The 16,617-nt window shown below is 52.9% G+C and overlaps 1 protein-coding gene across 1 annotated transcript in view; it reads right to left on the bottom strand.

The window, feature by feature from the left end:
• The window catches only part of KATNIP (katanin interacting protein), a 183,182-nt gene that overhangs the window by 114,188 nt on the left and 52,377 nt on the right, over window positions 1-16,617 (bottom strand). Inside the window, 3 exon segments of the mRNA XM_026515659.4 lie at window positions 2,131-2,262; window positions 11,096-11,193; window positions 12,929-13,098. Coding sequence (XP_026371444.2) covers window positions 2,131-2,262; window positions 11,096-11,193; window positions 12,929-13,098 — 400 coding nt within the window.

The following is a 16,617-nucleotide window of genomic DNA, read 5'->3' as shown; positions in this document are numbered from 1 at the left end:
CCTGTCTCCGGGGGCGGCCGCTCCTCAGCTCCAGCCACGGCTGCCGCGTAAGGATGGGGCTCCGAAATGTTCGGATTTTTCAAGACAAGCCCCAAATTCACATTGTTACATGGAATCTCCTGATTCTTAAATGTCAGCTAGTTATTCTTTCAAAAGCCCCGTGCACGTCAATGGGCTGGAGGCCAACGGAGCGTGTCTGCGGCATGCCGGTCTGTGAACTCAGAGCCGCCAAGAAATTGAAGATCGCTAAGGGTATGATTGAAGGCGGACAGGCTGGTGTGTTTCAACAGTGAAGGTCAGATGAAAAGTACACACGCAGGCACGCATTTCCTTTTGCTCCATGTCAGAGCTGCACTTGCAAACAGTGTGATGGGGCTGAGTATATTTAGCCACACGCCTCTCTCTCTCTCTCTCTCTCTCTCTCGTTCAGATTGTATTTCTTACGGCTTCTGCCTTGGCCGAAAACTGGCATCACCATTTTACTCTTTCACTTAGCAGGAAAATAACTCCAAGGGGAAATTGACTGTGAAGCCTTACGGAGTGCCCCCTCAAGATGAGGAGGAAAAGGGAAGAAAGAACCACAATCAGGCACTCACGGTGGAGAAAATGAAGTGCCGGCAGAGCAGGGCAATGCGGATTCCGAGCACGCGCGCGCAGGATGCTAATGGAAGCTTTAATAGCTCGTGAGGGGCAGGCTGTCTGGTGCTGCGGGGAGCCTGGGAGCTTGCAAAGGAAGCACTATATGTTCATTTAACGGGCGGGTACCAAATGGCCAAAGGAGAAGAGGGAACTACCCCACTGCCGGCGTGAAGGGCGTGCATGGTCTCTGATGGGGGGCGTGGCTGGGACTGTAACAGACGGAACTTGGCTCCAGACCAGCCTCCCAAATGGAGAGAGACTGACGGCTGTTTACACAGACATGTGTTCAGATCTTGAGCAGGGACCGTTCTGTTGATTCAGAAGCGTGTGTGTGCGCGTGTGTTGTGTGTGTGTGTGTATGTGTGTGTTGTGTGGGAGGTGGGTGTTAAAGGCAGTAAAGTCCACACCACAATTTTGCCTACTGTAAAATCCCATTTCTAGGGACTGGGTAGGAAACAAGGTCATTGGGTTATTTTATTTAAAAAAAAAAGGGCTTTCTTTCTTTCTTTTCTTTTTTTTTCCAGGAAGACAGAATTTCCAATTTACTTTCAGACTTTTGTGGCCAGGATGCGAAACAAAGTGACCCTTTGCTCCTTACCTGTCCTTCCTTTATGCACCAAGAAGGACATACAGACAGGCAACACCACAGAGGAACGTTGCCTGGACACTATTCCCACGGCTTTTATGAGTCACGTGCATTTCTTAAAGGTGGGTTTTTGGTACAGAAGCAGCACACAGGAGCAAGATTTTGTTCTCTGAGGGAGCCTGCTGAGTCTGCAGCCCAGGCCCACAGGGTAACATGCACCCGGCGAAATGGGGCAGGGGTTGGCTTAGGGGCCTTTGTCCTGCTGCCTCCAGATAACTTTGCTTCTACATAACCATGGAGACATCTACACGCTCATTCTACATATAAAAGCAATGCCCTTGGGATAAAATCCAACCACCCAAGCTCACCCCTCACCAGGCTCATTGTGCACCTCCTGGTCTGCTCCACTGCCCCTCCAGCTTCACATCCCACACTGCCCCTGGGGCTCACATTGGGCCTGCACTCTGCTCCTTCAACAAGTCCAGCCTCCCGGCATCTATACGTGCTGTTCCCTCTGCCTGCAATGCTTTTCCCATCACGTTCCAACTGAGTATCAGCTCTGCCCGCCTCCCCTCCCCTCTCACCCAGCTTTTAGGACCCTCGCAAATGTCACTTCCTCTAGGAAGCCTTCCTGGATACCCTCTCTCCTGGGCCCACCAGGCTTTGCCCCAGCTCTCAGCTCCCTCTTGAGGTAGAAGGATCGTATGCCATTGCCTCTCTGGGGTCAGACACCAGCCTTAACGACACCTGGACCCCGGGGACCTAGTAGAGCATCTAGCCCGTGGTCTGGGTGCTCACTACAGTGTGGGAGATGAACGTCAGAGTGAAAGAACTCAGGGGCATCAGGAAGGAAGGTCGCAACGCGCCCCGAGAGCCACTGTAGCACAAGCCGAAGCCAGTCCTACCTGCGGACGGTCCCTGGAAGCACCCTGTGCCTTGCTGGTCTCATCGCCACATGCCTCAAAATCTTCCGAATAGTCCAGAGGAGGCTCGATGTGGAGCCGCGGGCCAGCTTCCGTTCTGATCTGCACCGATTTCTAGACAGAAGGAGACTGTTTCAGACGTGATGGAACGAGCATCTTGATTCCTCTGCGGGGTGAGCACCTTAGTGGGCTGACCGCAGGGTGGCATGTCCGCCTCCCCCAAAAGTCCGGTCCCGCCGCCTCTGCTCAAAAGTCTTTACTGCTTCCTACTGCACAAAGCACGTTCAGTAGAATTTTTTTTAAAGCAACTTTTTGGGTTGAAATACCTTATTGGTAGAATTTTAGTGGTTGACAAACTTCCCCAAATTGGCTTTGTGATCCAATGAGTTTAGGAGGCCCTGGGTTTCTTTTCTGCCTCAGGACTTCTCAGGGCTGGGGCCATAAGCGAGGCACCCCATTTAAGAGGGGGCTCCGTCGTGGGTGTTCTGTACGTGCACGAGTCCAAGAGCGAGGGCCTCCTTAAACTTTCTGCTCTGGGCCTCGCTCTAGGGAGGCCCGGCTCCTGAGAGAAGGAAGAGGTCAGCCAAGCCATGTGTACTGAATGTCTTACTCCTCCGAGGGACAGGGATTTAGACCCTGCCTTTCCCCTCATGTCCTGGGTTAGAACCCTCCACCCCTCTAAGACTTCACGTCCCCACAAGCTTGATGAACTTAGCTGTTATCTCGATGATGAAGGACACTGTGCCGAGCCTTAGTGTCCTGCAGGCCTCTCCCTCGTTAGGACTGAACACCCTTCTCATCCACAGTCACACCGCACCCCCCACCCCCACCAGCGCTGTCACACTAGTGTCACTCCTAGTGCGAAGAATAAATGTGCCCGGCCTCAGCTACAGTGGCCCTGGGGGAGAAAAGAGGGAAATTAAGGAATTTCCTGAGACTATCGAACACTCAAAAAAGTAGGCAGAGACGTGGCTGTAGATCATTCAAGAAAAAGATCTTGGCAAGAAAGAGTAAAGAAAAAGAGAAGCTGGAAAAGGCAAGTAGGGAGCCCCCTGTCAGAGAACAGGCAGGAGGCAGAGGGGCAGAAGGAAGGTACTTGGGACACTTATCCTTGCCTAGGGCCATCCGTCACTTGACGATGCCCCCCGTGCTCTGACTCCCAAGTGTGGCCTCGCTGCCTCCCAGGCTGTGTCGGCTTGCTCCCAGAGCACTGCTCATGGCGGAAGCAGCGGGTATGGAGGGGAAGCAGTACACGGAATACCGAAAACCTGGGGCTTCCTGGCCAGGAGACTCCTTAGAGCTTCCTTGCCTTGGGCCAGGATGAAGCTGTAAGGGCTCTGAAGTTCATTTCCAAGATGGATTTCCTACCATAACTCTGGGAAGGGCAGGCTCCCCCCTCCTCCTCAGGAACCATTTAATAGTGCCCAAATGCTGACATGAGAGAGACATAAAAAGCGGGAGAGACAGACTGAGAGAGAAAGAGACAGACAGACAGAGAGAAGGAAGGAGGGCAGGAAAGGTGGGGGAGGCAGAGTAGAGGGGGAAGGGCACCGAGGGAGGGGTACCAGGTATGGGCCACAGCCTGGCCCCTCCATATTTCTCTGTTCCTTTATCTAGAAAGGGAAGGCTTGGACTAGGACCTCACTACTCCACGTACAGCCGGTCCGTGCACCAGCAGCCTCGGCTTCTCCCGGGGAATTTGCGAGAAATGCTGAATTTCAAGCCCCATCTTAGAGCTAGGAATCAGCATCTGCATTTTCACAGGAGCCCAGGTGACTTACACACATAGTTTGAGTAGCGTGAGCATAAGTCTTGCGGTGGGGGCTGCTGTTTCCACCTGTCCCACATGCACTCCCCTGTCTTTGGGCAAAAGCACACTGATTTCCTTTTGGGAAATCCTCTTCCTCCCCACCCCTAATCCAAGTGTTCATGTGGAACTGAGTCCATGGGTGGCTGGAGCCTAGGACAGACCCAGCCGATCTGAGCACTAGATACTGCTGACTCGGAGTGACTAGGTGATTGGTTCAGGGGAGCCAAAGAGGTGCGATAGCACGGTGACAGAATGTAGGGTGGAGCTGATGGTGGCCAGCTTGGTACCACACAGAGCAGCATGGGGAAAAGCAGAGCTGAGAGATGGAGAACAGCCCTCCTACACTGTCCGAGCACCTGGATCCAGCCATACCTGAACTGGGCCTTCCCACGGGCAAGTGAAAGAGCTGGCATTAATGCAGCTCTGCTGGTCTGATCTGAATGATAAACATGAGAAAGACCTCCAGGGTTCAAGGAGGAGAGCCCAGGTATGGCTCTCTCCACTGTCGCTTTCCCATCCTCCCCCTTCCCCAGAAGTGCCCCTCTCCCTTCCTAGGAGCTTGGCACAACTGCTTGCCTTGCCCAAAGGTCGGAGATGGGTTTGCGGTAGGCATTAGGGCACTTAATCAGCAAGTCCTTACTGAATCCTGCCTGCACACAAGGTTCTGGAAGCATGTCAAGATAGCAAAAAAATGTAACCACCGATGGCCTGGCCTTAGGGAGTTCACACAGCACACACAACAAAAGAACGTGTTTAGGAAGCAACATTTGTCAAAATTAACGTGGTCCAGAAAGCGTTTTAAATGCTGAGTGGGTGCTGGAGAGGGGAATAAATAGTCTTCCATCTGGCCTGCTCTCCCACCCCAGCCCCAGGGAGGTGCCTCTGCCACCACTGGAGGAGATGGGGAGCCGCTGCACCCACATGAAGACGCCCACCTCCCAATAGGAGCACGAGGCTGGCAGGTTCCAACCCAGCCCCCAGGAGGTGCCCGCTCCCTGCCTCCCACCTTCCCATGCTTGCAAGGATGATGCCCGAGCTCCTGGCGGGCTCCCCGCTTGGCATGCTGCTTTGCCCAGAGTGGGTGTTTGTAAGTGGCTGCTCTCTCCTGCCCACTTGCAGCGCCCAGACCTGGGCAGACCCCTGCAGGATCATCCACATACCAGGACAGGATTTAAAAGTCCTGATCCCCGAACACCCTTGTTCCAGTTTGCCAGCCCAAGGCCAGCTTTTGTCCTCAGCCACACTCAGCCCAAGGCCATGCCCAGAGTTATCTGTGTGTATCTGCCGCCCCCTTAGCAAAGTGTTCTAAGAGATGTGCACTCAAGCTACTGTTGATTAGAAAGATCAAGGCTAAGGGTTGCCCAGTATGGTTGTTCAGGTTGTGCAGTATGTAATTGGCTCCCTCTAGAGGTAGGAGAGCTCTGAAGACACTGACAGGCAGGTTTGGGGTGGGGAGTAAATCTGCCTTATTTGACATGTTCTTCCCGGATTTGTCTGATCTCTTACAAATAATAGCACTCGACACTCTGACAGTTTGCGTCATGCAAGGTCGCTGTAAAAGCCGATGCTTTATGGGTTGTTTCATTTATTGTCCTCACGGCAGGGGTTTTCAAAACTCAGAAATGGGAAAACAAAAGAAAGGGCTTCACATTTGTACTCGTGAGCATTCCTGGGGGTGCTTTAGCTGCCTTGCCCACAACAGGAAACCGGATACAGCAGTAGAGCGAGAGCAAAGTCTTTGCTTTAAATTGCAATGAACTTGCTTTCCGGGCCTTTAAGGAAAGCCCACCCCACAGTAAATTGCTGAAAGGCCAATCCCTTCACTACCAATTTAATGCTAAGAGCCGATGACGTTCATCAAATCTGACAGCATTTTGGTAAACGACGGCTCTGTTGATTAGGCCGCTGTCCACCCAAGTATTACAAGGCTGAGGAAGCCATAAATCTTAATCCACTGATAGCAGGAGGAAGATCTGAGGCTGAGAAGTGGTGGGGGATAAAGGACAGTACCAACAAGAGCCCATTTATCACCTCCAGACCAGTCCACAGTGCAGGCGGCAGCTCGGAAGCCAACAGAGCGCCACCATCCGCCTCCTTAGCTCTCCCACAATCGGGGAGTCCCAGGAAGGGTTTTCCAGGTGCAGCAGTCAGGCTCTGGGACAGTGTCCGGATGACTCTGTGACCCTCCGGCAGAGGGATCCTTGGGCCTGAGGCAGCCCCTTCCGCCAGGGGCATCTCTACCCAAAAGTACTTCCAAGTTGCTGGGCAAGACCCTAAGAAGGGAGCTTATTCTTCTGGAAGAGGTGAAGGTATTGGTCCCGGGCACTGGGAAGGGGACATGTGACCTGAGGGAATTTAGGGCAACACTCAGAAAAAGTGGGAAGCCAGCCAGCTGAAGAGTGCAGGGAGGCCATGGCGAGGGAGCAGTGCTGGCCAGGGGTGGGCTGGGACTTCGGGGCTCCCTGGGCACTGTGACCTCTGTGTCCCCTGCTGACCCGGCCATAGTCAGTATCAAAACACCAAGTGCCTGTGTGGCCCCCAGCTGTCCCTCCTGCTAGGCACAGCCACATAGGAGCAACCCCAGGACTGGGACCGGGCTGTGGAACCACTCCTGATAGAGTGGCTTTTGAGAACTGGCCACCACTGGCCACTGGGGATTCTGCACCTTGGCCACTGCCTACCTCTGGCTGCCTCCAAGGACACTGGAGTCCACCCAAAAGGGTGAGGTCTAGATTGCCTTCTCTTCCATCCTATGCACCCCAAAACCGTCCCTGTGTACTTTCTACCAGGGAGAAACTCTGTACTTAGCTCAACTTCTTGGGGTCAAAAGAAACCCAATCAGTCCCTCTTCCCCCCGGCAACAGTACAAGCCGTACATTGGGTCTCTCTACTGTCCTGGATGAGAGCTGGCAGCTCAAGGCCCTGCTTGAGGAACAGCTCCGGGGCAGGCAGGCTTTTCACTTCTGGTCACAGCCTAGCAAGGCAGAAGCAGGCATCTGGTCCAGGCTGACCAACTGGGAGATTCAGATGGTCTCTCTCCTGGACAGTTTCCACAAACGAATACTGAAAAGACCAGGGGGATGACACCATGGGATGGGTCGAGGAAGCCGAGACAATCAGGGGACTCTGAGGGCCAGGGACAGAGCTGCGAGGTGGAGACCAGGGGCAAAGAGACACAGGCTGCGTTAGGCTTACAGGGGGAGCCCTACTTCAAAGTCTCCTGCCTGGTCCTCCTACAGCCAGTTGGCCCTATGGTCATCCTTCGGCATGCAGCCCCTGGGGATCTTTTTGAAACGTGAGGCCAAACACGTAACTCTCCTATGAAAAACCCTCCAGAAGATTCCTCACATCTAAAATGAAATCCAAACTTCCTCCTGGGGGCTTCCGGGCACTGTGTGAGCCGCCCCCTCCCACCTGTGACCCCTAACCCCCACACTCACCCCCTCCATCCCTATACACTGGCCACCCCAAGGACCCTTCAGCCTGACCCTGCTTCCTGCTGCCCCCGCTGTGCCCTCTGCTGGGAGACTCCCGTCAGACCTCCCTGGGGTTAGTTCTGCTCTTCCTCAGCTGTCAGGTCAACGTGGCCCCCGGGGCAGCCTTTGCTGCCCACCCTCTCTAGAGCGGCTCTCCCCCAGACCCTCCCCACCCACCCCCCAGCAAGCATGAGCTCCAGGCGAACAGGGCCCGGCCTGCCTCACTCACGGTGCTGACCCCGGCGCCTACAAGCGTCATGCAGGTGCTCAGTGGAGGGCACAGAGTAAGTGAAGGAACACCCCAGAGTGAAGAGCCCCAAAGTCTCCAGGCAGAGCCGCCCCAGCATCCGCCCCTCACTGACTACAGCAACGGTCGGGCCCATCTACTGACTGCTTCCTCTGTGCTGCACACGGCTTGACATGCTCCAAAGACACTGGCTTGTTCAGTCTTCGTTAACTACCCTACCGGGCAGTTGCCATTATTAACCCCACTTGCAGGTGAGAGAACAGGCCCAGACGTCGAGCCACTTCTCCTGGCCGTGCTACCGGGAAGTGGTGGAGCCAAGGCTTTGCTTGACAGCTGCTGGGTTCCTGAGTCAGTGCCCTCACTCATCTCTCCGGACCTGTCTGTTCCCCTACCGCCTGGTGCTCCTCCCCGAAGCAGCAGACGGCCCTGCTGATGGACCCCCCTCTCCATGACACACATGGAGCATACACTCCCTCCTGGCAGCTCTGGGAGGTTTCATTGATGACAGACACAAAGCTCAGAGAGGTCACACCGCCAGCTCCAGGGCACACAGCTAGGAAATAGTCTGTCTGACTCCAAAGCCCATTCCCATCTCTCCAGGGCCATGGGTTCAAAGGCCCCAGTGAGCCAGGAGGGAAATGGAAAGGTGGGAAGCCACTGGGTGGGAGGGAAACAGCAGCCAGAGCACAATGACAGACAGCAGCTGCCACCCGGCCTCAGCTCTGGGGCTCTAAAGGGAGTGGTGTGGACTGCGGCAAAGAGGAGCACGTGTACCCTGCCTAACGGGCGCCTGCTACTGCGCTCTGCTCATGGCTGCCTCGCAGGGAGGGGAAGCCCAGCATGAAGGCCAGCTTTTCCATTTTTCCAGGCAAGTAGGAATCGAGCTTTTTAAAAATATAGAAAAACTTTTGAATTTAAATGTTAGCGAGTGACTAAGTCTTTTTTAAACCGTGTGAGTCCAAAAAACATTCTCCGGGGGACAAGTTCAGCCCACAGGCCTCAAGCTGCTCACTCGGAAGTCCAGCAGGCCGGTCCTCTGTGCACTTGGACTGGTTGTCACATCTTCCTTGCAGGCGGGGCAGTCCCCCTGCCTTCACGGCCGGGGCTCCCAGGGCAGGAACCGAGCCTTATGTGACTGCTTGTGTCTAACCCCAGAGCCTCACACAGTGCCTGGCCCAGGGTAATAAATGCTTGCTAAATTAAAGTTAAAGGATGATTTCTTTGGGGACATGGCTTTTAGTCCACTCCTTCTAGTCCACTTCTGAATGCTCCCTGGTTTATCCATATCAAGGGGGGGTGGTCCCCAAAACATGGCATGTGGGTAGAGCAGACTCCATGCAGTAGTTGGGGGGGGTGGGCTGAGCCCCCAGGACCCCTCCTACTTTCTTCCTAGGGTGCCTTTGTGGTCAGTAGAGGCCAGAAGGCCAGTGTGTGTTTCCCAGATGCCCTTTGTGCGGGCGTTCTGGAAATGAGCTAGGTACAGCCCATCAGATGGCCTCCTACAAGCAGGGAGAGCAGAAGTGAGGTGCAAAGAAGGGGACACATGATGGCTGACGCTGTGCTGAGCACAGTGGCCAAGGCAATGGGTTTTCCAGCGTCCCAGCCCAGACGGACGGGCCATGGGCAGCGCTGCTCTAGCAGGCACGGCATCATCTGAGGCCAACAGTTGCGGCGGTGGCCACCTGGCTCCTGGATGACAGCTAAGGCGACGGATCCCTGATGCCGATCCTCCACCCTCCCCGCTGTGTCTTAGGTAGCAGCTTTCCTGGCAGGCTGTGCTGGAAGGCTGGGTGCCATTCTTGGAGGCCCCCTGCTCAGAACCCACCCCGCCCCCCCCCGCTTGCCACCCGGAGATCTTGCAAGCACCTGATTCCCTGCATTCTGTTCATCTCTGATTAAAACAGCCTGAGTGGTCTCTACTGTTAGGCACTGACTGACCCCTGACTGATACGGTGCAGAAGGACAATTACAGCCTTCACGGCATTAGGAAGCCAGGAAATTAGCCATGATTAGGCCCTGTGAAGTGTGGGACCACAGGGAGAGGCTGGGAAGGGATGCTAATTAATCTTAGGCCAAGTCTTTTAAATTGCACGGGCTCTGGGGCCAGCCATGAAGTCACAGTCTAAGATGCAAATATGGCTCCTGATAATAGAAGGCACTCAAAACAACCAGAAGGAGGGTCTGAAGTGGGAAGTGGAGAAAGGCCTCCTTAATGAGAAATTAACATTCATTGCTGGGGACAAAAGGAGGCCTCCAGGCTGTGTGCCCTGTAGGCCTTACTCATCTGCACGTGGCAGTCAGCTGGCCAGGAACACCCTTCAGTACATCACAGACCCACAAAGGCAAGGAAGACCAATGGGTATGGGGGGGTCACAGGTCCAGGGTTCAAACCTCCCTAGTAGCTACGTGACTCTGAGCAAGTCACCTTATCTCTCTGAGCCTCCGTTTCATCAAGGGCACAATGAGGACAGGGATAGTCCTCCAGGGTTATGGCAAAGACGGACCAATAAAGCTTACGGAAGTATCTCCTACAGACCCACACATATGGCACAGTGCAAAAGGTCAGTCCCGATCTGGGTGACTGCAGAATTAAAAAAGGATTACACACCACTGCTTAAGCCTCACCTCGGACCAAGTGAGTCCGAATCTCTGGGGGTGGGGCTCCCCAGATGATGTGAACACTCAGTGGAGGGCTGAGACCCATTGATCCCAGGCAAGGTGTGAGTAACCGCAAAGTAAGGCCTATATGGGCAAGAAGACCGCGCTTGGAGCAAAGATCCAGGCTTAAGTCTTGCTGCTGCTGTCACTTCTTAGCTGTCGGCCTTGGAAAGCTCACTTAGCTCTTCTAAGCATTCAACCCCTTGGGTTCCTTAACACAGAATAACATCGGAACTTGCCCTACGGGTCTGCTGTGAGGACAAAGGGGAGGAGTCACGTGGGCGTGTAGCCCACACCTCGTACCTGGTTGGCACTCAAAAATGCAAGCCACTGGCCTCAGCAGTACCCTGAAGTGGCATCTCAGGTCTGTGGGGGGCAGGGGCTTGGTCTTATTCACCCACTGCATCCCTGGCATCAAAGAATGTGCCTGGCACATAGTAGGTGCGCAGAAAAGACAGCTGTCCAAATGAGTCATCACCATGGGGCTGTGAGTCTATGCTGGGGTGACCACACCCCCCATCTGGAGGGGAGGATCATGCCACAGAGTGGGGGCTGGTGGGTCCCCAGGCTCCTCCACTCTCCAGGGGCCAGTACCCCATGCAGAGAGGACACCAGTGTGGGGCCTGGCCAGACCCACCACTGCCCATGGGGATTCCCAATGCTCAGATTCTGTTTCTGTTCCCACAAGAACCCTGCTCCTTATTCTAAAGCATAAGCGGGGGCTGTGTGTCTTGACACGGCCCAGAGTTTCCAAACCTGGTGCCATCCTCGGCGCTGGACTTTGCTGGGGGCTGTCCGTGAATTGCGTCTTAAAGCTTCCTCTGCTTCTCGCAACAGGGTTCTTCGTCCGTAATCTGCACCAGGGATGAGGGAAAGAGACTCAGTGAGATACCGGTGCCAAATTCACACCCAAGAAAGATGCATGACTTCCATCTGAAATGCACACCCATGTGCCCAAAGTCTCGGATGCAAAGAGAGTCACTATAGCCACCTTTGTAGCAGCAGGGCATTGGAAAACAGGCCAAATGCCCAGGAGAAAGGGAAGGGGGAGTAAGTCACCACTGAATGGGGGCAGGTCTACATACAAAAGAAACAGTCTCTGAGATATGGAAGCAGGGTATACATGGTGTGTGCTACAGGCCAGCATTTGAGTAAAAGAGGAGAGAAGGGAGGGATATTTGATGAATGAGTTAAGATACTGCTGGTGGCCTAAGTACAGAGACTCCTGCTAACTGTATCTCCTTGAAACCTGGACCAGAAAAGGCCTGCTTCTCCCAACTAGCAGCAGGTTGCCCTGACTCCTCCTCCCCGAGAGCTAGGAGAATCATCCCATTTCCCTTGTTGCCCTGGCAGCTAGGATGCTTATGGTAAACTCTAAGCTGAATGGCAGTGGCTCTCCTAGGGGAAGGTTTTGGGACATCACTTTCTCCTTTTATCTCCTCATTGTTTTGACTTTTGCTATCTATTATGGCTTGGGATACTTCCCGTACCAGTGAGGCAATGACTCAGAACGACATGAATCAAGATTATTGTGTGACAGGCATTTTACATTTCTTATGTCATTTAATCTTCCTGGCAAGCCTGCAAGGTAGGCTTAATTATTTCCATCTCATAGAAGAGGAAACTGAGGGTCAGAGAGGAGCCGATTGCCAGAGGTCTCAAAGCTAGAGAGTGGCAGAAACCCAGCTCTGTCTCGTTCCAAATGTTCTTCCTGTAACTTGGTAGCAGGCCGGGTCCTAAGACAAAGCAGTCAGCCTTCAAGGGCACTCTGGTGCCCTAGGGATGGGTGCCCTTGTCAGTCCCATTTGACAGATGAGGACACAAAGGCCCGGAAAGACAAAGTAACCTGGCCAAACTGGGACCGGATCCCATGGGCTCTGCCATTTCATTCACTTTCCCGCCAGGTTGTTTTTGGTGCCCGTACTGGGCCAGCTGCTGGGTGAGGTGCTCCTCTTCCAACTTCAGACTCTCTGAGCTTTTAGTACAGGACACATGGGATCGGTTTAAAGTCTGTGGAGTATGGATTAACTACATTTAGCATGAACCATGGAGTCAAATATCACACGGGGCTGGGTACTGAAGTGAAGACAGATCCAGTGAAAATCGGGTATAATTTAAATTATTCTAGACACTCCCTTCAATTACTGGCACCGCGAAATGGAAAAGCCAGGAATTTACTGCTCTGGCCACCTTTGCCCTAGGGTAATGGAGGCCAAGGCCAAGTTTTAAAAGGAATAAAAAGGGATTTCTCTCTCTTTCTCACACTCCTGCTCTCTCTCTCTTTTTAGAGAGAAAGAAAGAAAGTGCATGTGCATGCAAGCAGGGGGAGGGGCAGAGGGAGAAAGAGAATCTCAAGCAGGCACCATGTCCAGCGCAGAGCCCGACGCAGGGCTCGATCTCATGACTCTGAGACCATGACCTGAGTTGAAATCCCAAGTCGGCTGCTTAACCCACGGAGCCACCCAGGCGCCCCCTGCTCTCTTTCTGGCAAAGTGGGCAGAGTTAACTTGAACGGGTTAACTAGTTATTTGCTCGTAAGTTTAGGGGCATGGGATGTGTCTCCACTGGGCCCAGGTGACCCGTGCTCACCGTGTGTCCCCTCGGCGTGTGATGCACTCCTGGTGAAGTCGGAGTGGACAGCTTTGCGAGGGGACGTCTTCAGCTCCGAATTGGCCCCGTTGACGTAGACAGAGAAGCCCTGCTCCAAGTGCTCCAGTCTCAGTTGCATGGGGTCCTTGGTTTTCAGATGCTTCAATATCCTGGCAGAGAAACGATCACTTGCTCCTTGTTATGAGCGCCTGGGCCGCCGCCCACCCCCACGCGGGGAGAGAACTGCGCCTCTGACGGGCAAAGCGTCTCTAATCGGAGGCCGGATGGCGGGTGCCCAGCTGTTCATCGACAAACAGCCTGTAAGAGGCCCATTACATACACGGAGAAGCAGCAAGGGGGAGACTGTTTTGGGCCCCGCAGGGGTGTTTCTGCTTTCATTCTGAGGCTCAAATGCACGTTAGCGACGACGCAGGCGCATGTCGTCCTCGCCCTGCGGTGGCCGAGACAGAAAGCAGGCGAGTGTGAGCGCGGCCACCGCGCAGCCTGGGTTTCCTGGGATGACTCCAATTTCACGCATCTCCACCTTGTGTGGATAGAGGCACCTTCTCCAGGGTATAGCAAAACACGGTTCTAAGGGTCTTAGGTTCTAAGCCTTTGCAAGAGATTTCAGAGAACATCTACAAATCAGAAAACATCCTTCGTCAGACCAGGCAGACTGACTTTTTGCTTCAGGAAATAAATGTGTTCTCGAAAGCTTGCCCCTAATATCTCAAATGTCATCATTTTATATTCTGATGCAGTGAAAGCATTATCAAAGTAGGCTTTAGGTCAAGATTAATGATATGATTATCACCTTTTGGCTAAAAGGGTCTTGGCGTGAACACGGCTGGATCTTTAGTTCCAGTTTTCTCAAAAACCCAACCTCACAGCTCAGGCTCGATCCTTTCCCAACTCCTGATATTGTCAGTGCCATCAGCATCCTCGCCAACCCCTCCAGAACCACTTCCATCGGACACCAAACCCTTCAGGGTCTCTACAAACACCTCCGTACACCCCCGCATCAACTAGATTTATCTCGGCACGAGAAGAAATACAGACAACCAACCCGCATGGCAACCAGCGTGCGTGCCCTTTGTGATTAAACACGTTCCTACCAAACTAGCAAGATGCAAATTTTTTAAAATAATAGAAATAGTAACCACATAAAGGGTGTGTACGAGGCGCCAAACTCTGTTCTACCTGTGGAACGGATACGGTAGTTGGTTCTTGCTATTCGCGGTAGGTTTGTTTTATGACATCACCGCAAACACTGAGTCAGTAAATACTGAAACCTCTTCCTAGGGGAAAATACAGGATTTGGTTCCTGTGAGCCTCTGCCACAACATTTTCATCAAATGATCAATATATAACCTTGCTGTATGTGTGTTTCTGTTTCGAGGCACCTTATCTGATACACAGTTGAGACACTGACATGGAACTCACAGCCAGCAGCTCTGTAACTCAGGCCTGAGGGAAGTTCATCTAACACATGTTTTTTCCTCCGTAAGAGACATCATTGCCTTCTTACATTTAAGAACACTAGACAGCACTTCAGCACCATGCCTGGGGGCCAGTTTAAACAGCAAAATCACCAAGAAATAGCACAGAAATGTAGAAGACATAGCCCTAAGTATACTGGGAAAAGGCCACTTGTTTATGGGGTAAGAGCTGAAATAAGAAGGTGGAGTATTCCCTTGTTCTACCATAGCTGGGAACGTGTATATTGGGCAACCAAATTTTTTTTGCCACTCTGCACAAGTCTTTAAATGACCACAAAAGCACTACAAGTATTTAAAATTTACGAATAAATTTTAGTGAGTAGGTGAATTCATATTTAGGGAACCCGTGAATAATAAGGATTGACTATATTAAGACATTAATCTTTCCCAACGACCCTGTGGGGTAATTACTTTCATTATCCCCATGAAATAGATAAGGAGAGACACAGAGAGGTTAAGTAACTGGCCCAAAGTCACACAGCTGGTATGGTGGTAGGGCTAGGGTGCAAACTTAAGCACTCTGGCTCATCTTCACCACAACAAAGACGACCTCTAAAGCTAATAAGCGAGAAGACACTGAACCTGGCAAACTTAGACGTTACTGGTAACTCACAGAACCTTCTCAAAGGTAATATGAAAACAGAGAAAATGCCATATGCTTGGTCTTCCCCCAGTGAGCCCATTCTGGCAAATCACTCTTGACCAGGAACAACAGTCAGTGTTCAGTCATAACAAGACCCTGAAAGCACCCAAAAGTCCAACACCAGGGAAGTGGAACCTGGAATCCCACGAAGCTGAGATCAAAGAGTCTGTCCAAATGTGAGGAATTGCTTGTGATCGGTGGGGGGGAAGGGAGGGGGGCGCAAATAAAAGCGTAACAAAAACGGTACGGGTGTGTGGTTAAGTGCAAAGTTGGAAAAAGGTGTGTTTGTGGACCCAGAGTGGAAGGTGATAAATGTGAAAATCCAATCCGTTGTTGGGGTAGGGTGGTGGCATTACAGGTGATTTCTTTGTTTGTTTTTTAAATGTTTCTTTAGTTGCTGATACATTCATCTTTTCAACAATCGTGGCAGGAACATTTATTCCAGACTTCTTATCTCCTGCCGGCCTTGGAAGCCTGGGAGTTGATGGTTGGGCGGGTAACAGCACAAAACAGAAGGAAAACACAAGTCACTAAGCGACGCTTTCCAAACAGAGCCACAGTTGCACTCTCTAGAACAAACCACCAAAGGCTTCATCGGGCCCTGGGGAGACAGCGCAGGGAGCCCGAGCCCCGGGAGAGCCAGAGAGTGGAAAGTCTGACCACCCTGCCACAGGGTGCCTGCCTCCACCTCCCTCCGGAGGCCGCCCTGTCTCCTGACGCTGCCTGGGTGGTGACGGTGACATCCTGCTCGCTATGCGGGATCTGGGACTGGCACTCCGTGTGTGCTTCTCTTTAAGCAGAATGATTGATGAAAATGTGCATTTATGAAACTGATAAATGAGGAGATAATTATCCAGACTGTGAAAGGGATCGCTGAAGGAACTCCCCAACTGCAGCTGAGCCGACAGTGATACGCACTATGCACGTGGCATCAAAGAAAAGTGGTGTCTGGTTTTTTTTAATTGATAGACTGCTTTGCATAAAAAGCGGCCCTCAGTGTAGGGGAGTCAGAAAACTCAGACACGGTCCCTGCCCACCTGCTGCCCCATCACATTCTGCTCTGCTCTGGGTTTTGCTGGCTTCAGGGTATGTGGCCCACTGCCTCACACTACGGGAGACTCTCTGTGTGTCTGTCTACTCCCCCTTCCTACCGGGGGCACCTGACCCCTGGATACGGGTCCGTGCTGAGTGTGAGGAACGCTCTCGAGACCTACTTCCGGAACAAGTGGCTCTAAGGCACTCAAGGTCTAGCAGGGGAGAGAGGACACGGATACACATCCTAACACAGCTCCCGGGGACCCGGCACTCATCACTGGAGCCTGTCTTAGCCTGTAGCGACCTGTGGGGCCATGTGTACAGAGCCCTTTGGACAAAGAGGAAGCGGGAGTGTGACAGGGGGACATGACTGGGTGGTCGGAGCACGAGCAGGGACCCAGCTGGCCAGAGAGCACAGCCAAGCGCGAGGGGCGGGTGGCGAGTCGCTCCTGGGCGTGGCTGTGCCTGGGTGGCTGGCTGAACCACCTTGGCCTCGGAGCGCTGTGGCTGCT

Source organism: Ursus arctos, unplaced genomic scaffold (genome assembly GCF_023065955.2).
Source record: "Ursus arctos isolate Adak ecotype North America unplaced genomic scaffold, UrsArc2.0 scaffold_2, whole genome shotgun sequence".
Classification (NCBI taxonomy): domain Eukaryota; kingdom Metazoa; phylum Chordata; class Mammalia; order Carnivora; family Ursidae; genus Ursus; species Ursus arctos.
The sequence above is the reverse complement of the archived record's forward strand: the minus strand, read 5'-3'. Positions and strand labels throughout refer to the sequence as shown.